Here is a 27,085-nt window from a genome sequence, read left to right on the forward strand (position 1 = left end):
ATGAGGAGATGCTGGTCAAAGGTACAAACTTTCAGTTATAAGATGAATAAATTCTGAGAATCTAATGTATACCATGGTAACTATAGTTAATAATACTGCATTGTGTACTTGAAATCTGCTAAGAAAATAAATCTTAAATGTTCTACACACACACACACACACACACACACACACACATTGCAATAACCATGTGAATTGATAGACGTGTTAACTAATTTAATTGTGGTAATTGTATATATATATATACCAAATCATCATATTGGACATCTTAAACATATACAATTTTGTCAAATTTCCATCTATAGCTAGGAATAATTTGGATGTTACTAATTTAAAATATAAAATAAATGTTGGCCAGCCAAAAAAAATTTAATATACCCCTAAAGTTTAATCACTAGATCACATTCACTTAGATATTCTATTCATTATTATACAATGTGCATGGCACTATAGATTTCCTTGGCTCAACCACTTTCACTAAGTGTGTATAAGTACTAAGAACTTTTTCATGATCTTTCACTAAGTTTGAGCTTGAATTATTTCAGAGGCAAAAATTTGGAAGAAACTCTGATTGAAATTCCTTTAAGGCAGTGGTCGGCAAACTGCAGCTGGCGAGCCACATGCGGCTCTGTGGCCCCTTGAGTGTGGCTCTTCCACAAAATACCACGTGCGGGCGCGCATGTACAGTGCGATTGAAACTTTGTGGCCCATGCGAAGAAGTCAGTATTTTGTGGAAGAGCCACACTCAAGGGGCCGAAGAGCCGCATGTGGCTCGAGAGCCGCAGTTTGCCGACCACTGCAAGGGAATCAACTTTTCTATCTCCTTGAGTATTTGCAGATTCTTTTTTGGCAATGTCATAGCCATTACTTAAGGCAGTTGTGAAGCACACAACAGAAAAGAACGATGAAAGGGGGGAAGGAAAACGATGGTGATAAAATGTGTAAGAGAAAATTGTGGGAGGAACAACATCAGAGCCCGATGTCCTGACAGTCTCCCTTCCAGTTGGGTGAGACAATGCAAACATCGGAAGGGAAACCACGGAGGGTAAAGAAAATTACACGCTGCGAGAAAGATTTATTCAGCAAGTATTTTGATTAAAAGACAAATGCATCTTTCTATGCATTTTGGGGCAATGTACCCCAGTTCCCTTCCTCTGTTGACATTCGTTTTCCTTAATTTTGTGAGATAACCTTTTCTTTGGGCAACACCAGTGAGCCAAGAAGTCCCAGAAGTAAACGTGAGGTGAGGGAATATAAAATACCTTCTTGGGATTTATTAGTTCAAAGAAAGAGAAAATAGAACTGCTGAGTTGTAAGCTCAGGAAAGGAAGTATCAGTCAGAATAGAAATCTTCTATTGATAGCCCTTCTGTTTTATTTTATCATTATTACTTTAAATTTATCTTTATTGTTGGAAGTATTATAGATGTCCCCCCATTAATTCTCTCTATCCCCACACCACCCCAGGCCTTCACCACACTATTTAGACATCCTAAACAAGGTGCCCCTAGACCAGTGATGGCGAACCTATGACACGCATGTCAGAGGTGACACGCAAACTCATTTTATTTTATATATTGAAATGCCATTTAACAAAGAAAAATCAACCAAAAAAATTTCCTAACACTGATTTACCAAAGACAGTTGTTTTCATATAGGATATTATATAGGCAATATCAAGTAATGTAGCAGAAAATATGTATATTTTTACTACAAATAAAAGAATTTAAATAGTAATGAAATACTGTTGGAAAAATATTAAAAGTGCCTTTTAAATATCCACACTTTTGTTTAGATGGCAAGATTACAAATTTATAGAACTCAATTTAAAAAGTCAACAGTCTTTGAGGAAAACAGACATGCACTATATACTATTTGATGTAAATTTATTCCACTGACATTACAAGCCTAAGAAGAATCATTTTACTGTAAAATGAACTGTAGCTGAGAAAAAAAATGTTTGAAATAGACCATTAAATACACTGTGTTTTTGACATGTTGTTAAAACCAGAAGTATATTTTCTCTAAAGTTATTTTATTTAAATAGAAGTAATGATTGACAAATTTGGTAAAATATATAAATAACAACAACCAAAAAAAAAAAAATCTCACGCAGCAACAAGCCAACAACAACAAAAAGATTGTGTCTTGGTAATGCAACTTACCCCCACTTGGAATGGTACATTGCCTGTAGGCAATATTGACTGTCATACTATCTGTAAACACACACACACACACATACACACACACACACAGTCAGAAAGAAACCTTATGTTTTTCTTTTTTGAGACTATAACATTTAATTAAGGTTAAATGAGTTCATAAGGGTGGGGCCCTGATCCAAAGGATTAGTGTCCTTAAAAGAAGATAAACCAGATGGTTAGTACTCTTTGTCTCCCTCCCACTCTCTGTTTCTCTCAGTCTCTCTCTCTCTCTCTCTCCCCATTCCCCCGGGTGAGGACACAGTGAGAAGGCAGCCATCTGCCATCTAGGAGGAGAGGAATCACCAAATATGAATCCTGATATTACCAAGATATTGGACTTTTAACCTCCAGAACTGTGAAAAAATAAATTTTTGCTGTTTAAACCACCTAGTCTATGATATTTGTTATGGCAGCCTGGGAAGATTAATACAATGATACTACTAATTAATAACTGAAAAGTTCCTGAGCTAAGTGCTTTCTGTGCCTTATTTCAATTATCCTCATAAAAAATACCATGTTATTGATTACCCACATTTTATTCATGCACATAATGGAGCTTAGAGAGATTAAACAATGTGTCTAAGATTACACAACTAGGAAGATTCAGACCAAACATCTAGCAGCATATACTCCTAATTATTTTACTTTATGGCCTCAATTCAATTTGGGTAATTTAAAAAATCCAATGTAACCCATAAGCCTCGCTAAAGTTTGTGATTTATGGGGGGTTCCAGGACAGTTTGTGTCAACCAGCATAACAGTTTCATTTACATTTTATTTCACTTAGGTATTAGGTGTTTAGGTATACTTCTGTGCTTAAAAACACTAGAACAACTCTCATTTCACTGGAGAATTTCTAAGGTTTTACAAATTTTATAAATGCTCTAGGGCTGTGGTCGGCAAACCATGGCTCGAGAGCCACACGCGGTATTTTGTGGAAGAGCCACACTCAAGGGGCCAAAGAGACGCATGTGGCTCGCGATCCGTGGTTTGCTGAGCTTCAGTTTTCCAACCACTGCTCTAAGGTATGAAAATACTGAATGACAAAATAATGCCAGGGGAAGCAAGCCTACTTCTCAACTGCATCAGGAAAATGGTTGAAAGACTATGTAGATAATCTGTTTTAAAATTTAAACTCCTCAAAAGAAGTGATTTTCTATATCCCTTGTTGAAAACATCCTTGATTCCTCCTTCATGAGAACTTGAGGCAAAATAGAAACATCATGGATTCAAAATGAGAAATCCATTTGGTATATTTTGAATGATTTTTGGATAAGAACAAAGGCCTGCTTTCTCATCTATAACCTCTTGAAAACAATAAGATTATTTTGGTGGCTAAATGTTGTAATAAACAGGTATGTGCTTATTATCACCATACAAATTAAAGCATTATAGTTGTTATCCACAAAAATTAAAAATTGTATTGGCATACATGCTATTTCAAAACATTTGTGTAGTGAGCAAACTATGTAAAAGTAATTTTTAGAGTATTTACATATATTACTTATATACATAAGTACTCTAAGTATATATTTAGATAAATATATAAAACTAGGGGCCCAGTGTATGAATTCGTGCATCATGAAAGGAACTGTGGGCCGCGAGGCTGCGGTGGACACAGGGGCGGGTCTTGGCCCATCCTCCTAGCCCCTGCCTAGCCCCTCCTGCTGTGGCTCCGGTCCTGTCTGCTGGCAGTCCTGCTCCTGCTGCTGCTGCTGCTCCCACATGCTGACTGCGCCGGCCCTGCTTGCACACACTGATGGCGCAGAGCAATTAGGGCTGGTGCCAGCAGCGGGTGCAAGTGGAGGCTGCTGCCCTAATCACCCCTCAGGAGCAGGGAGAGGTGGAGAAGCCCTCAGGGGTAACTGGGGCTGGCAGCCACCTCTCACACCACTGATGGTGCCGAGTGATCAGGACCAGTGCCAGGCACCAGCAGCAGATGTGAGTGCGAGTGGGGCCAGCACTGGCAGTGGGTGCGATCAGCGGCTCCTGTGCTGGCAGCGGGTGCAAGTGGGGCTGTAACCAGCAGCGGGTGTGAGTGGTGGCTGCCAGCACCGATTGCCCCTCATGGGCAGGGGGAGGTGGAGAAGCCCTGAGGGGCGATCGGGGCCAACAGCCGTCACTCACACCTGCTGACGGCACCAAGCAATTGGGGTTGGCACCAGGTGACGACAGCAGGTGTGATCCAGGTGAGCGCCCAGCAGGACCACGGTGTGTGGGAGCAAAGAATTTTCAGTAATCACCAGAAGCTCGCCCCGATGACAGCAACTGGCACCCCACCTTGGTCTGGTGCCCCCGCTCACCTGCTCCACCATCCCGCCACGGCAGATGCCTGCCATGTTCCGCACGCACCCCTGGTGGTCAGGGCATGTCATAGCGACCAGTTGTTTGGTGGTTCCGCTGTTCGGACTATTTATATATATAGATAAGTACATATGCTATAATAATTTCCTGATACAGAGCTCCTAAAACCCCTTATAAATAGGGGTGTTAGGAGAACAGCTCTAACATTTAGTATGTGACCCCAGTTTCTAATACATTGCTTCTAAGACCTTTATCATCTCCTGAGTGTTAGGAAAATCTGGTATTGAGCTCCTAAATTCCTGGGAATTTCCTGGATGATAGAGATGTCCTTTTTTCTAATGAAGTGGCTCTTTGTGGGCTTCAGGATGAGTGCTGGTCACCAGAAAGAACAGGCCATGAATAGAAGCTTGGAATCCTCAGATCTACACCCCATTCTCTGAAGTGGGGGAAAGACCCGGAAATGGAGTTAATAATCCATCATGCCTATGTGGTAAAGCCTTCATAAAAACCCCTACAATAAGAAGTTTGAAGAGCGTCAAGGTTGGTGAAAACGTCCACCTACCATGAGGGTATTGCACCTGAACTCCATGGGACAGAGCTCCTGAACTGGGACTCTCCAAGTCTAGTCCTCTGTACCTCTTCATCTGGCTGTTTATCTGTATCCTTCATCATAATCTTTATTGCATAATAAACTGGTAAACGTAAGTGTTCTCCTAAATTCCATGAGCCATTCTAGCACTGACTGAATCCAAGAAGAGGGGTCATGGTGAGAGGGTTAACTTGAAATGCAGGCAGATAGGGCAGGGGTCCAGTGGAAAACAAAGGCAGGTGGAACACAGGCAGGAGCAGACATGGCAGTTTGAGCAATTACAATTAATCGCAGAACCCAACCAAGCAGAAATAATAAAATGTTTCTGGACTCAAAGAGGGAGGCATGGGAAAACAAGGGAGGACCTGCAGCAACAAGGTGTACGAAGGCATAGACACAGAAAAAGTTCCGCATAGGACAGAGAAAGAGCACATAGAAAGTTCAGGTCCATTGCTGGGCAAGAACAATGAGGGAATCAATCCGGTGACGACAAAAGGTAGACACAGAGCAGGCTTGTGACAAATATATACCCCTGAATTACAAGGCTTTAATGGGCAGCACATTATTGCTCCCCCCTCCCCATGAGGGGAGTCTGAATTTGCTTGTAATAAATTTTCCACACTTTTGCTTAAATCTTCTGGTCCACGGAGCTCATTCTTCTGCTGGGGAAAAACACCTCTGCTCACTGTTCTTGTTATCAATGGGAACCTATGGTTTGCTTTTCTAACATGTCCCAATATACAAACATTGATTATGCAAAGAACTTAAAGAGAAACATGAGGAATCTTATCTAATAAAAGAGAAACATGCAAACTGACCATACCTCTGCTACACCCACAAGCCACGCCCACCAGGCAATCAGGAGCAAGTATACAAATAAACCCAACCAAGATGGCAGCGGCCACGGAGCTGTAATGAACAGGAAGCTTGCGTTGCCCCTGGTGATGGAGGAAGCCAAGCCTCCCGCCTACCCTGGCTGGCTGTGGGCTCTGCTCAAGGCTACAAAGTTTTAATTATAGAAGATAAATAAATCCCAGATACCTGCTTCCAGCCTCTGTGGCCTCCGCTCAAGGAGGGTATGGGAGCCTGGGTTGCCCGGGGCCGTGGCCAGCTGGCAAATGGCCATCAGCCACTCACCCAGCTGGCCAGGCACCCCAGTGGGGACCCCCACCCTGAAGGGGATGTGGCCAGCCTGCAAACAGTCCTCAGCCCCTCACCCAGGCTGGCCATGCCCCCCCCCCCCCGGGGACCCTCACCCCATTGGGGTGTGGCTGGCCTGCAAACCACCACAGGCCCCTTGCTCAGGCTGCCCCACGCCCCAAGGGAACCCCCACCCTGATCCAGGACACCCTTCAGGGCAAACCAGCCTGCCCCCACCCATGCACCAGGCCTCTATCTATACTAATAAAAGGGTAATATGCTAATTAGACTGGGAGACCTTCCAGGAGACCTTCCAGACATTCTTCTGGACAAAACCATGGTGGTGGGGCTGAGGTAAGGGGGGTTAGAGGCCAAGAGGGGAGGGCAGTTGTGGGTGATCAGGTTGGTGAGGGGCAGGGCCGTTGGGGATAAGTAGACCAGCATGGGGGCCGGTTGGGGGAAAGCAGGCCATCAGTGGGGGTCAGTTGGAGGTGATCAGGACAGCAGGGGGGGCAGTTTGGAGTGAGCAGGCCAGCAGGGGGACAGTTGAGGGTGAGCAGGCCAGTGGGGAGGGAAAGTGGGGGTGAGCAGGCCAGCAGGGGGGGCAGTTGGGGGTGATCAGGCTGGCAGGCAGAGTGGTTAGGGGCAATCAGGCAGGCAGGCAGGCAGGTGAGCAGTTAGGAGCCAGCAGTCCCAGATTGCAAGAGGGATGTCCGACTGCTGGTTTAGGCCCAATCCCTGTAGACCGGCAGTAGGACATCCTTAGAGGGGTCCAGATTAGAGAGGGTGTAGGCCAGGCTGAGGAACACTCCCCCCCCCACCCCCCGTGCACGAATTTCATGCACCGGGCCACTAGTCCTATATATAATAATTTAGAGGAATAGATGACACATTTTTAGTATGCAATTGCTTTAAGTATCACTCAAAGATATCACAACTAATAAAAATAATTATTACAGCTTTTTAATTAGATGTTGTGTTAATAAATTAAGTACTTTGCAGACTTCATTTGGCTTAAAATTCTCAAATACCCTAAGAAGCATAGTACTATTTACCCTGATATAATGTTGAAAATTCTAGAGCTTAGAGAGGTTAGTAAAGATCAATTACGTATAGGGGACCAAGATCTGTCTATAACCTAAGTCAGGATCTTAATTTATTATGTTAAATTTTTAGGTATCTGCTATTCTATTAAAGTAATTATAAATTTGAGCTGTGTCATTGGTAAATAATCTGAGTTATAACGTTTTTCTTAGTATATATGTTTTACAAAATTTCCTTTACCTCTTGTCCTTGAATCTCACATATATCTTAGCATTTATGGAATATCATATAATAGAAATCTTTTATTATTAATTAAATTGAACTGCTGGACCGGCTAGAGTATCCAACTGCCTTATCCATTTTAATAAAGCATAAACACAGCAATCCCTATCAAGAAATCTTGATAGAAAACATATGCGGTAAATAAATAAATGAAAACAGACTTTGAAAATTGAAAGTGGCAATATTTAAAATAATTTTTCTTTAAGTTGTTTGTCTGCAATTATTTTCAAGATATTACGTAGGGGATTAATTAGGTACATCAAGAGGGAGAAAAACAGGAACAAGATTGATTAACTGAAATTATAAAAGTTCCTGGGGACAAAAATGAATTAACTTTGTAAGAAGAATTGACTACTAGACTTGTGTTTTGAATAATGATTAAAAAGAATGGCAAACTAAATTTGTGTTTCTTATTTCTGAAACATAAAACTCTGTTTGTGTGTTTATGCTCATATCATATGTAAATTAAACTGAAATGCATGCCTCGTAAAAATATAAAAATTTAAAAATCAAGTAATATTTAAGAACACACCAAATAATAAATTGTCTATTGTGCAGGTAAAACCAAGAAATCCTTTACGTACTATAATTTCCCTGTTTCTTCCACAGACAGTACAAGTCTTCTCTCTTTATTTGACATTAACTGTAGTTACTGTATGGCCCAACTAAGTGTCACTGAACATACTTTCTTTAGTTGTATGTTTTCTTGAACATCAGTAACATTTGATGTTTTCACTATCCTCTGTATCTCTTTAAACTTCTTTCTCTTTTGGCTAACGGGCCTTCATTACACATAGTTTGCTCCTTTTTTCCATGCCATTTCGGTGGCTGTTTCTTTCTCTCATTCATTAAATGAAGGGCTTCTTCAAATTCAGTCCTTTGCTCTTTTTTCTTGTAAGTCTCTCAGAGTGACAGGGCCAGATGGCCCGGGAGGCCCATTAATTTTCCTTTTTTTGACAGGTAAACAAGTAAGTAGGTCATTGGATCTGGGTTAGCTCAATGCATCTAAACTGCCTCTCCGAGATACCAGCTGCTTAGCTTCATCGGCTCCTCTGCTTTTGGACATGTTTCCTTGACCAGGAAGTTCCCATTGTTACAAGGCCAATGAATCTTACCTCATTACAAAAGTCCCTTTAAACGTAGAGAGTAGTACTATTTTAAGTCTGCTGCTTTTAGCTCCTTTTATGTTGTGTTCAGATATGTACAATTTAGGTTCTTCTCTCTGTGGGTAATGGCAGGTAGAGATGCTTTTTTTTTACTTTTTTATTTGATGCCTTTCTGCCTGATTTTCCTAATTGCCAGTAAATCTCACTTTACATTTATACCATGTGATGCTAGTGAGCCTTTGCATAATAATACCTTGGTCTGAGTCATCATTCCATATGATTGCTTCCTAAATCTATATGCCCAAACCTTGATTATCTTTAAATGTTCAGTTCCTTATTTCTAACTACATTCTAGATTTAATTTATGTTACCCAGGATCCAAAGTATAAATTCATCGTTTTATTTCTTTTTCTTCAAGGTCAGTAATCAAGTCCTATCCACTTTTCTTTTGTATCCTACATCTTCCCATATGTATGTCTGTTATATAAATCATCTTGACTCTACATTATTGTAATTAAGAACACTAGCATTAAGAGTAATAACAGTTAGGAGAAGACCCACAAAGCCTTTACTAATCCATGTAATGTAATCAAAGATAATAAGTGATAACTGATTTGAGGATCAAAATAGCACATTCCCAGTATCCTCTGCTGTTTATGTATTTTTTATTTTAGAACACAGTAGGTTATTTGGCTGTATGTCTGGCACTTCATATATTTGTCTCATAAAATGTTTTATAAATACAATGCAATTCACAATCACTGAGAAGAATTATAAAATTATACCTCTATTAATTAGTCCAATTCAGAATTACATAAATGTTGGCCAAAGTCAATCAGAAGATCTAAGGGGAGGAGCAATATGATTTTTAATGTAAATAATAAATGTCAAGAATGTAAAGTTCAGTAGAGCAATAGATAACATGATAGCATTTCTCATAGATAACTGATCAGAGCATGGCATTGTGCCGTGGGAAAATTAATTTTCCTTCTACCTTCTAAATTCTTCTGTCTGGACTAATAATTAAATTAACCCGAGACAGGTTCACAGGAGAAAAACTACCCAATTTCTTGTGTATGTACATTTAGGGGTTCCATAAGAAAATGAGATCTGAGAACAGATTGGGCAATTAAGGCTTACATGCCATCCTGAGCTCAGGAGAAGGGGATTTTGTGGATTGGGGCTTCAAAGGGAAGAAGACAATTCATAGGAGCTGGAAAAGTAAACAAATGTTTGCTGGGCCATCTTTCGCAATGGGACGCTGAGAGGACTGATCAAATGGGCCTTGCTAGGTCCCACCCTATCACACCTAGTTCATCTTAAACTCTGGGTAGCTATGCTAATAGCATCCTTCCTGGAGCAGGTACTTTATCTACATTTATTTATGTAGTTAGGGGGAGAAGGTCAACGATTTTTCCAGAATTGTTCTTTTCTTTAAAATGACCAGCTTACTTTCCCCCCCTTTATTGATTAAGGTATTACAAATGTGTCCTGTGTCCTTGTCTCCCCATTGCCCCCCCCCAGTCCTGCCCTCACCCTCACCCTCACCCCCCTGTTGTCTGTGTCCCTTGGTTATGCTTATATGCATGCATACAAATCCTTTGGTTGATCTTTCCCCCTTACCCCCACCCTCCCCTACCTTCCCTCTGAGGTTTGAGCATCTGATCTGATCGATGCTTCTCTGTCTCTGGATCTGTTTTTGTTCATCGGTTTATGTTGTTCGTTATAATCCACAAATGAGTGAGATCATGTGATATTTATCTTTCTCTGACTGGCTTATTTCACTTAGCATAATGCTCTCCAGCTCCATCCATGCTGTTGCAAATGGTAGGAGTTCCTTCCTTTTTAAAATAATATCCCAAAAGGCATATTTTTGGATGCCAAACTCTTCTTGCCCTCAGCATCAAACATAATTTACTAGGCTAATTCTCTACTGTACAAGCAAAAGAGTGTCCACTATTTTCCCCTGAAATAGATCGTCTCCACTCCATCCAGACTGTCACCTATACAACTCTCTCCTTCAGGATCTATTTCGAAGTTTATCTTCTCTGCAATCACCCACATAGTGCTTGTGTTCCTGTGATGGAATTCAGGCAGGACAAAGGTCGATGATACTGGATCCTTGCCTTTGAGAACTCACAAGTCAGGGGTATATGTTCCCCTTATTACAGGGATAATGGGTGATTTAGGAAAGTTTCAAAAATGAGGTGACTTTTAAACTGAGCCTTGTAAAATAGGAGCCTTGTTATCTGAAAACAATGAAGGACATTTTAGAAGAAATATTTTCAAGCAAAAACAGCAAGGTGTAGCTATTCCTTGTGATTAAGGGAAAAATAACTCAATCAACATAGAAACTGAGAAAATACCAAGCAGGATCAAGAACGCCACTAAAGTTAAGAAAATGAAAACTTTCTGAAGATTCTTCCTATCATTACTTCTGTGTGGTACTTTTCCCTATACTTCTTTCTGTTATTTAAATACAATGTTGAAATGTATTTTCTGTCTAGTTAATGGGATTTTTTTCCCTTTTCATAATCAACCAGGAAAGTTCAGCTGCTTGTTAAGGCTAGTCAAAATAGCATATGTCACTAAGAGAAAAGAATGCTCACTTTTCATTTATTAAATGAGGTAAAAAGAAATAAAACCAATCTAAAAACTAAATCTTTAGCATAATATTAAAAAGACTAGAGCTGCCTTACTTTATATACTTGATTATATGACAACAGACTTCAGAGGGCCAATAGTGCACTCATAAACAATTTGAAGAATTAATGTATTTAGAAAAAATTCTGATAATTTTCCTCCACATTTTTAACAGCTAAAATGAATTATATGCTTATGTTATCAAGGTAGTGACATTAGCTTTTCATTTCTGTAAATTCAGACTGAAATATCTAAGAAAAATTAAATTGCTAACCCTATTATTTAAACAGAAGTTTCTAAGAATGAAAAAATTCTATTTCTTTGATTTAGGCCCCAGGGCTTAGTTTTAGGTATAAGTTAAGGAGATCCATTTCATGAATTGCTTGACTTTGAAATATTTTAATTGCACATGGAAGCAATAAACATTTTTTCCTCATGAAATATGATTTTTTCATCATATTACATAGGCAGAAGTATCCTATATAATAAAAGAGTAATATGCAAATTGACCAAATGGCTGAACGACAGGTTGCTATGATGTGCACTGACCACCAGGGGCCATACACTCAATGCAGGAGCTGCCCCCTGGTGGTCAGTGTGCTCCCACAGTGGGGGCGCCACTCAGCCAGAAGCCGGGCTCATGGATGGCGAGGGCAGCAGTAGGGGAGCCTCTCCCGCCTCTGCGGCAGCACTAAGCTGTCTGTCAGACATCCCCCGAGGGCTCCTGGACTGTGAGAGAGCGCAGGCCAGGCTGAGGGACTCCCCCCACCCAGTGCATGATTTTCGTGCACTGGGCCTCTAGTATATTATAATCTGTACTCTAATTAAGAATGGCTGATAGCACATTATTGTCATCAATTCAAAAAAACCAATTTTGGGGCTAATGGAAAAATGTTGCCTCCATGTGTTTGGTTTTAGAAATGTATAAGTAAAATTCCATAGCCATTTTAATATTACGTTTCCAGCAAAGCTATTTTTCACAACTGAATTATCTTCTTGGACAGATAAATATTTATTTTATTAAAAATGTAATTGTTTCAAACTGTGTCTTTAAATAAGATGCCTAGACTACTTGAGACAAAAAAAAATCATAACAGACATTATGGTATCTGTTTTCTTAACATAGTCTCTGATTTTTAAGTTAATAAAGTGTGAATAGTTTTTAAAATAGTGGCCTTGTACAGGTGTGGGCAAAAGTAGGTTTACAGTTGTGAGTATGCAAATTTGAGTGTATTCTTATTTATTAATTAGTGTATTATTTATTTGCATTATAATTGTAAATCTACTTTTGCCCACTGCTGTATTTATAGCAGAAATACAAGGTTTTGAAAATACATGGGATTTTAGGACTGAAAAAATGACATGTGACATACTCCAATGTTGTTACCCAAATTCTATGAGGAATGCTTTTGTAAGTCACTTAAGCACGATTAAAGAGTCATCAACATTATTTGTCACAGACCTTTTGTTTGGAATTAGAAAAGTCAAGAAAATGAGATGTATTGCAAGCTGTACCCTAAAGCAAAACCATAAAATGAAATCAATAGCATCTGATTTGCTTTACCACCAGTTTAAGGTTTATCTTAATTGTCCTTTTATTCCTGATTGAAAGGCCACTTACAGAGTCAAAATACAAGGACATTATTTATAGAAAGCTATGGATGTTTTCTTCCAATTTTAAAGGTAATTATAACGTTAGCATAAAAGAAAAATTGCACTTCAATTGTAGCAATCCATATATCAAAGTGAGCTATAAAGATGCATATTATTCTACATAAAAATCACATTCTATTCTAAGCCCAGGAGAGATTGAGTTGGTCTGGAAAGAATCATTGATTGGCTGCCTCTTGCACTCCCCCTACTGAGGATTGAGCCCACAGTCTGGCCATGTGCCCTGACCATGAATTGCTTAGGGACCTCTTGGTTCACTGGTTGACGTTCAACCACTGAGCCACACCAGCCCAGCCTGGCAGCTGTTTTCTTTTCAACACTGAGGCTGCCATCATCTGGCCTTGGTGATTGAGGAAGAAAGATTAGTACAGTAAGAAGGAAAGTTTCAACTTAAATAGTACTATTGTGAAATGGCTGAACATTTTTGGGTCAGACCTATGATTAAAACATCGTCAATAAGACAAATATTTTCCAATGTTCTCCTGCATGCTCTCCTGCAGTGACTTGATTTTGACAGTGCATATCAATGAATTCTACTCATCTTGTCAGTAGAAATTCAGTAGTCCATACTCAGCATTTGCTTTTTGCATTCTCATCACTCCTCCAGGTGACCCTACTAAACAGGATCTACAAAAACTAGCATCGACATGGGTCCCAAATCTGGACCTTGGGTAACTTGCACAGGCACTGTGCTTGCATAATTCTATGAGTACAGGCTTATCTTAACATAGCTGTAATTGCCCTTCTGCTCCAGCCAGCATCATAGCTTTTCAGCTCTATACCAGTAGTTTACCGTCTGGATTACCTAAGAGGTCTCAGACATGAATCCATAATTGCACATGGAAGCAATAAACATGTTTTCCTCATGAAAGATGATTTTTCCATCATATTACATATGCACGCATATATTATAACCTATACTCTAATTAAGAATGGCTGATAGCACATCATTGTCATCAGTTCAAAAAAATCAATTTTGGGGCCAATGGAAGAACATTGCCTCCATGTGTTTGGTTTGAGAAATGTATAAATAAAATTCCATAACCATTTTAATATTATGTTTGGAGAAGAGGTTGTAAAAGACTGTGTGCCCCACTAACACACAGTAATACATAGTGGTCTTACTCTAGTTGACAACATTAAAGGTGAGATGGAAGAATATATATTACCAAAATCCCCCATTTCTGGGAATGAGCAAGTTGTGAAAGAGAATGCAAATACATCTTCACGATTTCCCCCCCACAGGAATATTTCACACAGAATAATTTCTAAAGCTATTTGCTTGACCTTTTTTATTCTCTTTGGGAGTAAGAATGTTTAGGGCGGTCAATTGTTGTGCTCTTTGTTCTTATGTTAAATATCTTTGATAATCTGTTATCTATTTCTTGCACATTTCTTGGTAATTTTACGTCTATTGTTTCTTGGTACTTTTGTTTAAAGTTCCAGTTTAATATTTATTTTTTCATCAATTCTAATATATGCGTTCTGTCTTTGGAACTGTCCTTTCAAACCTTTTCTACTCGTTCTTATGAATACAGCTCAAAGGGCAACCCATTTGAAAAGTCTTCTCTGATCACTAATATGTTGGTTGTTCCCTCTTCTGTACTAAGCTGCATTGTGTACTGCCACCAGCCATTTCTGTGGGTACTAAACCAATAGTCAGTGATGTGTTAAGCCTAGAGATTGTTGAATAGAAAACAACTTAAGAGATACATTATATTTGTGATTTATTGGGATACATTTTATCTCTACTACTTTTATTTTAGCACTAATCTAATGAAGTAGACCAAAATTACTTAAACTTTATCTATATGATTTTTTAAAATCAATTCTTGGGAAAATGTACTCTTTAAAAATGTTTTCTGTTACTTTGGATTATTTTATTCATAATTCATTCATTTGATCATATATTTATTATATTACCACTACTTCTAAAATTGACTAGTTCAGTTTAACAAATAAAAGCCAGTAGTTAAGAAAGGGAAAAAGGTATCTAGAAGATCTGAATAAAAAGATCTAAAGCACTGGAGTGAAAACCTATTAACTTGGTAACAGCTAACATAATGTTAAAGTTAAGAGACTAAAAAACTCCCAAATTCATCAACTGTGAAAAAAATCCACTGGTTCAACAAATATTTCAAATACCCTTGAATTCAAAAATGTATTTAAATATTTGAGGAAATTGATTAAGGTGACAATGTAATGTTTGAATCTTGTGGAATCCTCTCTCATAACAGACAGGCAGATTTGGATAGTCAGATATTGAGAGGCATTATACCTCGGGCAGCTGGTGCTTCTATACATCTTGCTGAGTGTGCCAAAGTTGCAATGCCCTGACCATTTTCTTATCTGGGATGTAGGACTGTTTATGCAGCTGGCAATTTGAAAAGTGAGATAAAGTTTGCAGGGATGCCTCATGTAGTCCAGCAATTTATTTATTTTAATTTTATTTTTTATTAAATATATTTTATTGATTTTTTACAGAGGGGAAGGGAGAGGGATAGAGAGTTAGCCTACCTCTCCTCTTTTTAAAAAAATATATTTTTATTTATTTCAGAGAAGAGGGAGAGAGATAGAGAGATAGAAACATCAATGATGAGAGAGAATCACTGATTGGCTGCCTCCTGCATACCCCCTACTGGGGATTGAGCCCACAACCCAGGAAGGTGCCCTTGACCAGAGAGAATCGAACTTGGGACCCCTTAATCTGCAGGCCAGCGCTCTAACCACTGAGCCAAACCAGTTAGGGTAGCCTACCTCTCTTTTGACAAAGACTTGTGATTGCTTTCTATAAAGTGGCAGAGTCTCTACCAGTAAGTTCAGAGTTCTTCTGTAGTGCGTGCCAGTCATGTGCAGCTGTTATCTGGTCCTACACTTTGCCTGTGAAATTTAGAGGGTTGTGCATTATGCTCATTGCTATGCTGATATTCCTGATAATACTTTCATAAGTAATATTTTTTTTCTTTTCAGACCCAGTAATTGTTTGTGTTTTATCAACATTCACAAACCTTTAGTAATGTAATCAGGACTCCAGATCTAATTGCCAATTTTTAGGAAATAAAGGAGACAGAGAAAAATATGAAATGGCCCACTGAAAACAGTCATCAAAACTCAGACTTCAGAAATCTGGTTTCTTTGAAAAAATAAATACTAAGGTGAATAAAAAGGTGAAACAGTGATGAAGCATATAAATTAAAAGAAATTCCAAAGACATATCAACCAGTATATGGATCTTATTTAGATTCTGATGTGAATAAATTTTTAATGTGAATATTAACTGAATATTTGTTGATATCCAGTGAGAATTTGTTAATTGGGGGAGGAGTAAAAATGGTATTGTGATAAATTTTAAGAGTACTTATCTGTAAGAGGTACATATTGGAATATTTACAGATGAAATATTATGTTTCTGCTCTGCTTCAAAATAATAGAGTGAGGAAGCAAATGGAAGTAGAGATGAAAGAGTGCCCAGGCCTTACTAATATTGAATCTGGGAAGCTGATACAGTGAGGTTCATAATAATAGTCTCTATAATTTTATTTATGTTTGAAATGTTTCATACTAAAAGATTAAAATCTTTGAAATACTGCTGCTATCAAATTTTGGAAATAAATTCCAAAATTTTCCTATTTTAATTATTAATTTGCATTTAAATAGTAAATATAGTTACAGCATAGTTGTAAAACTTACTTTAAAAATAGCTTCATTAGTAACTTTTTGGTAAAGAAATCACAATAAAATATTTATTTAATGAGTTAAATTCATTCTGTTTATTATCGTATTCCTATGATATGTGGTAGAGCTAAAGAGCACAGGGCAGCTAATTCTGAAGAAGGGATGAACCTTTAGACAATTAATTAATTAACCTTAATTTACATAATGATCTTATTTGCATAGCTAATGGCTAAGAATTGATTATAAGTCATTAATATACATTAATAAATGAAATGTGTTAAAAATACATGAGTTTGTACTTCACACTCAAAAAGCAAAGGTTAGTCTTGAAATGTTAATAAGAATAGCCAAGAATCAGGCATTAAACAAACATTTAGCTTTTAGGCTTTATGCATTTCCAAGAATATAATTCATGAATTGGCTATTTGGTCTTACCTCTACATGCATAATAGGGCACATACAAACATTCATGTGTGCATTAGGTAAATTATTATTAGCCTTAGATTTACATTCAAATTACAGTAATGAGGATAGTTGTATTATATTCACATGAAAGAACTAAAGATATTTCTATTCCTAGAAATCAGAGATATTTCTTGAAAAATATTTCTTTAAAATGATTTGGTTGTACCTGTGCAGCCCTTGACACTAGATCAGTGAGATTTGAAATAAATGCAAAGGAGTGCTTTATTATTTATGATCGCCAAGAGCTGAACTGAGACAGAAAATTCTATACTGCATCTTCAGCCTTTTACTCCCACCTTGTTCTCCTTTCTCTTAGAAGGCCTGGGCTCTCTCCCTCTGACATCCATATGTGTGCTCTAGCTCTCATGCTCTCTTCTCTTTTCCTCTTTCCCCTTCTCAAAATGTTGATTAATGGAGTGATAGGATGTCTAGGAATGGCCCCAGAGTAAAAAATAAGTGTTTCAAGTCCTGTTTCACTTTTCAGACTCTTTCTGAGATTCTATTCTAATGGATACATTAAATTTGATTTTCTTGGGTTTCCTAGATTCTAAAAATTCTGGTGTGACTATAAAAAATAAAAAGAAAGATGGATTACTTAAATGCAAAGAAGTATTATGGCTGTGAATGGAAAATAATAGAATTTATCCATTGCTAGTAACAGCTCTCAGAATCTGTGCTGGCTCCCTTCACAAACTGGTTTTTACTTGTTCCTCTGTGTGCATGAACTATATGATACTGGAATGTTGAAGAAAGATTTTGGAGTCAAAAGATGTGAGTCTAAATCTTTAACTTTTCATTTACTGACAAGTATTATGTTTAGAAAATCATTTAAACTTTCCTTATCATGTCCTTGTAGTGAAATTAATATTTCTTATCTCCTAGAAATGTGTGTGAATTACATATAATGCAGCATATAAATTATAATAAATGTTAGTCATTAATTTTAAGATGTGTTTTCTTCTATTATAAGAAAATATATAAGTACCAGAAGCCACACAATTCACAGAATATCTAGTGGTTATGCACTCATTAAAAATATACTACATTCCAGAGGGCTAGCCAGAACCTCACAGTGGGATGAAATAATGTTTATAATCTAACATACACAGATAATGATGGTATTCTATAATATTATACACAAAGTTTAGAAATAATATGTTATTGCCTTGACAGTTCAGGAGTATGAAATCACTCTCAGCATTGTCATATTTGAGAAATTAAAAGGACAAATATCTCTGAATATTGATGATCTTAGTTTATTCTTCACTGAGAACTTTTAGACATGGATTTCATTAGAAAATGAGCCAAGTTCAGTCAAGACGGCAGTGCAAGTAAACTTGTTACTCAAAACCTCCCACAACCACATCAAAATTACAAATAAATTACAGAGCAACCATCATTCAGAACTGCCTGAAAGCTAGCTGAACAGAAGTCCTATTACTAAGCCACATTGAGACTGGTAGGAGGAAGACAGACATGAAAACGGCTGTGGTGGTTAAAAATCAGGAGGGACATCTCAGCAGCAGAGGTCTCCCCTAAGGAGCAAGAGGTCCTGGCCCTACATCAGAACCTCCAGCCCAGGGCTCCAGTGCTGGGAAGAGAAGTCCCTAAACCTTCTGGTTGTGAAAACCAGCAGGGATTGTTTCTGAGTGAGACTGAAGAATACTGGAGTCACAGGTGTTCCTCTAGAAGGGGCCACATATGTACTTACTCGGACTCACTTGCTCTAAGTTCCAGCACTGGGGCAACAGCTGGAAAAGCACCAGGGACGTATAGGGGGAAACCGAATTGTCTGGCTGGCATCAGGGCAAGAGCTGAAGGGGCAGCTTTCTCCCAAACAGAAATGCTGGCAGAGGGCATTGTTCCCTTGCTGAGCCCTATCCTCACTAAGCAGGTAGACGGGCATGAAATCTGAGTTTCCATCACTCTCGCTAACACTGTTCACCCAGTTCTGGTGATTCCCTGAGACCCCACCCCATGCAACTTGCAGGCTCACTCAAGCCGTTTCCAGTGGCTTTTCCATATAAATGGCCTCTCTTGGCTCATGCTTTGGATTTTCCTAAAATCTCTTACAACAAACAAACAAACAAAAAAACAGGCAAAAACCAGCATCTGACCTCTGTGTGCCCCATATGTCTTGCTCAGTGGCCTCAGGTCTGGCACTAGTGGCAGCTAGTCTTTTTCCACAGCTTGACCTCTCCTGGGTACCTTCAAGCCCAGCACAAATAGCAGCCATTTTCATATTGCTCTGTAGCTCATGCTGGGTGGCCTTGGGCTGAACACAAGTGGTGGCTGACTATGCACCTCCCGGGAGGCCCCAGAGCCAGTGCATCTGGTGGACAGCTTCAGACCATGCCAGATTACAATCCAACCACCTCTACAAGCCACACCTAAAGGGGCAGATTTGGTGGGCACCAAAGCCCCATTGAAGCAAGTCCTGCTCCATGGGGTCAGACTCTGAACAGCAGTCCCTTTGATGCAGTCACAGCTAGTCCCTGCCACAAATCAGCCTGGGGGTTCAATTGCTCCCAGGAACATGCAAACAGAAATCAAGGCTTAACTACAACAGGATGGTGCACACAGGGGTTACACCCAAAGTACCCAGTTCAGTGACTGGGGAGGCTGCATCACTGAGCCCTACACGACACCTACTACTTAAGACCACTCTACCAAGTCCAGGAGATGTAGCAGATCTGCCTAATATATAGAAACAAATATAAGGAAGCAGTGGAATGAGTAGACAAAGAAACATGTTCCAAATAAAAGAACAGGAGAAATCTCCAGAATAAGAATTAAATAAAATGGAGGCAAGCAAACCACCAGATACAAAGTTAAAAACAATGGATATAAGAATGCTTAAGAAACTTTATGAGAACTTCAGCTGCTTAAAAAAGGGACATGGAAATGAAGACTAAATTACCGGTATTTAACAGTAAAGCAGATAACGCAGAGAACCAAGTTAGTGATTTGGAATATAAGGAAGGAGAAAACAATCAGAACAGCAAAAAGAAAAAAGAATCCAAAAAATGAGAATAGCGTAAGGAGCCTCTTGGACAACTTCAAGCATTACCAACATTTATAGCATTGGGATGCCAGAATGAGTAGAGAGAGAGAGCAAGAAATTGAAAACTTATCTGGAAAAAAAAATGACAGAAAACTTTCCTAACTTGGTGAAAGAAATAGACATACAAGACCAGGCAGCACAGAGAGTAGAGAGTACCATAAAATATACACCCAGAGGCACACACCAAGAAACATAATTAAAATGCCAAAGGTTAAAGATAAAGAGAAAATCTTAAAAGCAATGATAGAAAAGCAGTTAGTTACCTATAGGGAGCTCCCATAAGACTGTCAGCTGATTTCTCCAAAAAAACTATGCAGGCCAGAAGGGATTGGCTTAAAATGGTCAAAGTGATGAAAAGCAAGTACCTATAACCAAGATTATTCTCCCCAGAAAAACTGTCATTTATAATTGAGGGACAGATAAAGAGCTTCCCAGACAAGAAAAGCTAAAGGAGTTCATCACTATCAAACCAGTATTACAAGAAATGTTAAAGGGTCTTTAAGAAGAAAAAGGAAAAAAAAACCTAAAAAATATAAATAAAATGTCAATAAACTCATTTTTTATCAAAACTACTTAAAATGTAAATATTTTAAATGCTCCAATTAAAAGACATATTATGGTAGCTTAATGGATAACAAAATAAGACCCTTATAAAGATACACTTCAGATTGAAAGATACACACAGTCTAAATATAAAGGGATGGAAAAGGATATTTCATGAAAATGTAAACAAAAAGCTGGGTGACAATACTTGTACCAGACACAATAAGTTTTACCAAAGCTATAACCAGAGACAAAGGAGGATTGCCCAGCAACTCCACTTCTGGGTATTGATTTAAAGAAACCCAAAACACAGGATCAAAAAGACATATACATCCAAATGCTGATTGCAGCATTATTTACAATAGCCAAGATATGGAAGGGACCTGAGTGTCCATCATTACATGAATGGATAAGGAAGTGGTACATACACACAATGGATTATGATTCAGCCCTAAAAAATACTGAAATATTGCTATTGCCCTAACCGGTTTGGCTCAGTGGGTAGAGCGTCAGCCTGCGGACTCAAGGGTCCCAGGTTCAATTCCGGTCAAGGGCATGTACCTTGGTTGCGGGCACATCCCCAGTAAGGAGTGTGCAGGAGGCAGCTGATCAATGTTTCTCACTTATTGATGTTTCTAACTCTCTATCCCTCTCCCTTCCTCTCTGTAAAAAATCAATAAAAATATATTTAAAAAAAGAAATATTGCTATGTGCAACAAGGGACCTAGAGGGTATTGTGCTGGATGTAATAAGTCAGAGAAAGACAAATGTCAGATGATTTCAATCACATGTGGAATCTAAAAACAAAATAATCAAATGAGAGAACAGAAGCAGACTCATAGATACAAAGGACATTCTGATGGTTGCCAGGTGGAAGAGGGGTTGGGGGGGATGGGTGAAAAAGGTGAAGGAATTTAGAAGTATAAATCAGTAGTTAAAGAATACTTACTAGAATGTACAGTACAATATAGGGAACATAGTAATATTGTAATAACTACTAGTACATATGGTGTCAGATGAGCATTTGATTATCATGGTGATCACTTCATAAGCTATATAAATGTAGAATCACAGGGTTATACACCTGAAACTAATATAATATTGTATGTCAATTGTAATATAATTTTTTAAAAAATTAAAGTAAGATGAGCAGAAACACCATACATTTATTTTAAAATCTTTAAATAAATAACATAACTTACTTTTTGAAGGAACTCGGAGATTGGCGAGGACCACTTCCAGGGAATCAGCTTGGACTCGAAGTACATAGCTTGTCCTTGTTTCATAGTCCAGAAGGTCGTTCACATAGATAACACCCGTGATGTTATTAATTCCAAACTTACCTAGAATTAAAATGTAATTTCTTGGTCATTTTCCTCAAACTTCAAGTAAAAACAATTCTTAAAAGACATTGTGAGTTCAAAACACATTTTTAGTAGTAGTGCATATAGGGATAAGAAGCTGGCTTTTGGAAACTATGTTTCAGCTCTTTGGAAACTTATGTTCCAGAAATTATAAACATCAGTGTTACCCTAATCATAGGCCTTGAAATTCTATTTTTTTCTGAGATTCTCTTTGAAATCAATGTTTCTGTGATCAGTTGCATTTGGGAGCAATACATAATATACCCCTCACCCTAGATTCAGATGGTCTTCTACCATACTAAAGACTTAGAAATTCTGTTTTGAAGAAACCCATTTCATTTTGTTTAGCCAACTATTTTATTATCTTATTAAATTATTATACTTTTTATGATTTAATGCATCTTGTTATCCTGTAGACTCAGTGTCCTACTAAGGACACTTTAGGGAAAAACATGGTGATTATTTAGAAAATATGGTTTCTTATTTTAAATAGCTTCAAATACTTTGCTCTGATGTCCATTTGTTCAATGAATTTTCCCATTTAATATATATTTGAAGGAAGAGTAGGGCACTTTGGTAAATTGTAAACTATCTCACCTCTTGCACTCATGTTATATTTTTCTCTTTAGTTTTCTCCATAATATTTATTACTGCCTAAATACTATATACTTATCAGTTTAGTAATTTGTACGAGGGCAAGGATCTGCCTTTTTTATTCACTGCTCTATCCCTCGTGGCTGGAAGATCATTTAATATCTAATAGGTGCTCAATAAATACTTGTTAGATATATATATATATATATATATATATATATATATATATATATATATATATAAAATTAATAATCAATAGTCATTGTGGGGTAAGAGAGGGAAATAGGAAGAATCCCTCGGCTTTTTTCAAGGACGAGAACTGATAGAATCACAGAAAGAAGTATCAGAACAGATTGAGAAATCACAGCTTCAGTCAGATGCTGGAAGTTCAAGGGAAAAGGAAGTTTAGTAATGTTTAGGGGGGAGGCATAGCGGTAGAAACAAAGAAGAAAACAATAAAAAAAGTATGATGTTGAGCCCTGCTTTAGGGGCAGCGATTTCTTGTAATGGTTGGTTGTTGGAACACTTGAAAAAGGCCTTTACAATTTTTGTGCAAAATTCATTAACATTAATTCATTAATTTCATATTTTAATAATTCATTAATTTCCTATTTATTCTTCATGCATTTATTAAATATATATTAACCATTTTGGTTACCTATAATATGCCAGGCCATACAGTTCATCAAAAGGGAAAAGCAGAGGACAACTAACTTGTGGATAGCAGTGACACAAAGAATGGGTGATAAGGCCTGAGCTATGGACTTATTCCTAGAGACTCACAAACCATTCTCTTCTGAGTGAAACGTGATGGGTAGACAAAACGTAACTGTTAATTGTATGTCTAATTTAACTGTTTGAGAAATATTATTATACAATATACATGGCTTTTGTCATGCATGTGCCTCTTTGGGCATTCACAAACATTTATGGTTCTAAAATTTCTTCAGGATTAGCTACTACTAGTATATGACATGGAGTACAGGTGGTAGATGGTACAGAGTAGTGGGAAGAGACACCTAGAAAGCAATAACTATAACTTACATTAAATTTGAAGACATGTCATTAAAACATCCTTAAATGAGAAGTGGGAGAAGACTGCCAGAATTAGATATTTAGTATTTCCTGGTGGGGGGGAGGAGGGTCACTCTCATTACTGTAACTGGATTTTTAATCAGATTCAGCACATAATTACCAATTACATTTAAGCCGGAAATGTTTTTTTTTAAAATATAGAGTAAACAATAATTCAATCTGAAATAATTCCAAATCCAAGTTGATTAGTTTATGGTAAAAACTCAGACTAAACATCTACTCACCCTCTTCATTTCCTGAAACAATGGAGTACACAATGCTCTGATTGATGGCCGCAGCAGAAATTACACCAACTGCAGTCCCTCTGGCCGCAAGTTCACTTACTGGAGGAGGCCTGCAGGTTTAGAGAAAATAATTAATTTTTTATTGCCCATTTTGCCAGGACGGAGTTTTGAATTTAATTAGTTTATGTGTATGTGTTTATGTGAATAATAATATTTTCTGAAGGTTTTCAGAAAGTATATTGACTCCAACCCTAAAAATTGTCTAAAATTATGCAAATGCTCTTTTAATAATGTCTTGTTGCTTGCATTGTTTTCAATTTTGGATGGAACATACTACTACTTTATTATTTGCCAAATATCATTAAAAATGCTTTTCACTTAACTCTAAAGCACCTTCCAGACTGAAAACAACAGAGAGATACAATTTGCTATCTCAACTGCTAACGTAAAATGTTGCTATTGTTTGGTTGATGCTATCATATTTAAGCACATGGCTTCCAAATTTCTCTTTTTCGTCTTTTTTCTTGCTCAATTGCAAAGCTCTAACTGTACTAAAAGTATTTGAATAGATGGCATCAAAAAATTCACACTTCTTTTGAAATTACATACTTATTTTGCTTAGCTGTAGCCACACTATGGTACATATTTAAATAAAAAATATATTTTCAACAACTCATTATATAATTCTCAAAATCTCAATTTCATTATGCAATATTGGTCACTCTAACTAGGCTATCATAACTTTATTTGCATAAATTAATGCAAATAATCTCACTTTTATAAGTCACAGGTATTTGTATCATCCAGCTCCAATAAATTTAGAAAAGTATTAAATACAATTTTTAATAATATCTGAGTCTTTTTGTAGTCTAGTCAATCTGTCTAACTCATCTGATTCCTAATAAGCTTTAGTTTCTTTTCTCAAACTGCTAAGATAAATCCTATTGCCATTTCTTGCATATGGTATTTTCCTTTCAATACTTACACTTTTAATGTTACCCCTCATTTTAATCCCCATTTTCTCAGTTCTTCTAATCTAGTGCAATTATATATATTGTGTCTTTATTGAAGCCTTTTATAACAAACTAGAGGCCCAGTGCACAAATTCGTGCACAGGTGGGGTCCCTTGGCCTGGCCGGCAATCGGGGCTAATTGGGGCTGACCGGCTGTGGAGTTAGCTGTGGGAGCACACTGACCACCATGGAGCACCTCCTGCCTTGAGCGTCTGCCCCATGGTGGTCAGTGCGTGTCATAGAGACCAGTCTACCGTTCGGTTGCTTAGGCTTTTATATGTATAGATACTGAGACACAAATATAGTTTGAAAATGTAATTACACAGAACCTTTCATAAACATCTTGTCCAAATTGCTATGTTCTTTGGCACTGTAGTGTACATAATTGTTTCACTCGGTTACCTAAATATAAAGTGCTATATCTTACAGATGCTGTAGCACCTAATGGTGGTCCATATATTCATTACACGGTCAATAACTATTTATTTTACTCTCCTGCATCCTTTCTGCCTTCTTTTGTTAACAGCATCCAGAATTTGCTTTGGATAACTCTTCCTCCTCCATTCTCATTCTAAGTGGTTTGGGTAGGGCCGACCAATCCCTTGAGATATATGGATAAACACATTAGCTCTCTCTGACCAATGAGGACACTTTATCATCTTTGCTCTGTGTTTATGCATGGTAAATGTCTCTCAAAGCTAATGAAAGCTGTGCCCAGAAATGTTACTGTTACTTATTAGAAAATACGGTGTTCATTTTGTATTTTTTGCTAGAATTTTAATACTTGTACTCTATAGGAATGTTCTTGTTGAGCATGATACCAACACAAATGAAATAACTTGGGATTAAAATAGAATCCCTTTACTTGGACTAATATTTTAAACGCTGCTATACTTAAAGCTAGGTAAACTCATTATTTCAGTCATGGAAAAATTATTTTTTTCTTTTATTTCTCATTTATCTAAGATTCCTATCACTTTCAATCAAATAGTCCCAACTAAATTAGAAAAAGATACATTTGCCTAGGTAGACACTTCTTAAGTAAGACACCTAAGAAACATATTATGTTCTATAAAAAATGTATTTAGTCATTATTGTAGTTTCAGGCCAGTACAATAAGAATGCCTTTGGTGACTCTTAATTAAAATTGATAGTAGTCTACTACAAAAAAGGAAGGCATTTACAAAAGTGACACTAGGTTGGTTTTGATGGACTGCTTTGATTATGAATAAACTTTACACTACTTTATATTATAAAGAGACATCAAGACAATTTTCTGTTTGTCACATTGCTTAGTGGTTGATCATGGTAATTTTGAAATAAAAACATGAAAAAGGTTAAAATCAGAGAGCTAGGGAAACACAGTAGTCCTTAAAAAGGCTGTCAATAATCTCCCACTTTCGGTATTCCTACCCTTGAGTATTCCTCTCCCCTTTCAGAAGGGGCAGAGAGCAACTTGTTTCTTTAAGATAGAAATCCGTGAAGTAGATGTGACCTCACCTCAGTGATTACATAAGATTTTAACGTGCAACTTCATTTTTGTTAGTAGACTCCATCTCCTTGGTTGGATTTATGAAGTAAGTGAACATATGGAATTGTCTGCATGACAACATACTGAAAATGATGTCTGACCAACCGTCAGTGAGGAACTGAGGCCCTGAGTCCTACATCCCACAAGTAACGGAATCCAATCAACAAGCACATGAGCTTGGACATGGACCCCTCCCTAGTCAAGCCAGAGCTGAGACCCTGGCCCTGGCCCTAATCTTGATTTGAAACTATGTGAGTCTATGGAACAAAGAGCATAGGAGGTGAACAACTGTTGAGCTACAGAAACTTCAAGATGATACATGTATTGTTTTAATTTATTAAGTTTGTGTTAATATTGTTATGATGCAATTATATAGCTGATATACATGGCTTGACTATGAAGAGCAATGAATTGTTAACTTATGACAGATCAAGTTACATACAACTTAAGTTTACATAAGAAATAATGTTAGTCATATTTTGCAATAATTTTCATAAACTAAATGAATTAGTTCTTGTGGAATTAAGCATTGCTT

At 37.6% G+C, this 27,085-nt stretch overlaps 1 protein-coding gene across 16 annotated transcripts in view; it reads right to left on the reverse strand.

Moving 5' to 3' along the window:
• Positions 1-27,085, reverse strand: part of PCDH15 (protocadherin related 15) — a 537,899-nt gene that overhangs the window by 87,168 nt on the left and 423,646 nt on the right. For all 16 annotated transcript variants that reach the window (XM_023764291.1, XM_023764288.1, XM_023764290.1 and 13 more), the window contains 2 exons: positions 24,007-24,116; positions 21,932-22,072 (listed from right to left, as the gene is read on the reverse strand). In XM_023764291.1, coding sequence (XP_023620059.1) covers positions 21,932-22,072; positions 24,007-24,116 — 251 coding nt within the window. The remainder of the gene's footprint in view (positions 1-21,931; positions 22,073-24,006; positions 24,117-27,085) is intronic.

This window comes from Myotis lucifugus, unplaced genomic scaffold, assembly GCF_000147115.1.
Source record: "Myotis lucifugus unplaced genomic scaffold, Myoluc2.0 scaffold_326, whole genome shotgun sequence".
In the NCBI taxonomy this organism is placed as follows: Eukaryota; Metazoa; Chordata; class Mammalia; order Chiroptera; family Vespertilionidae; genus Myotis; species Myotis lucifugus.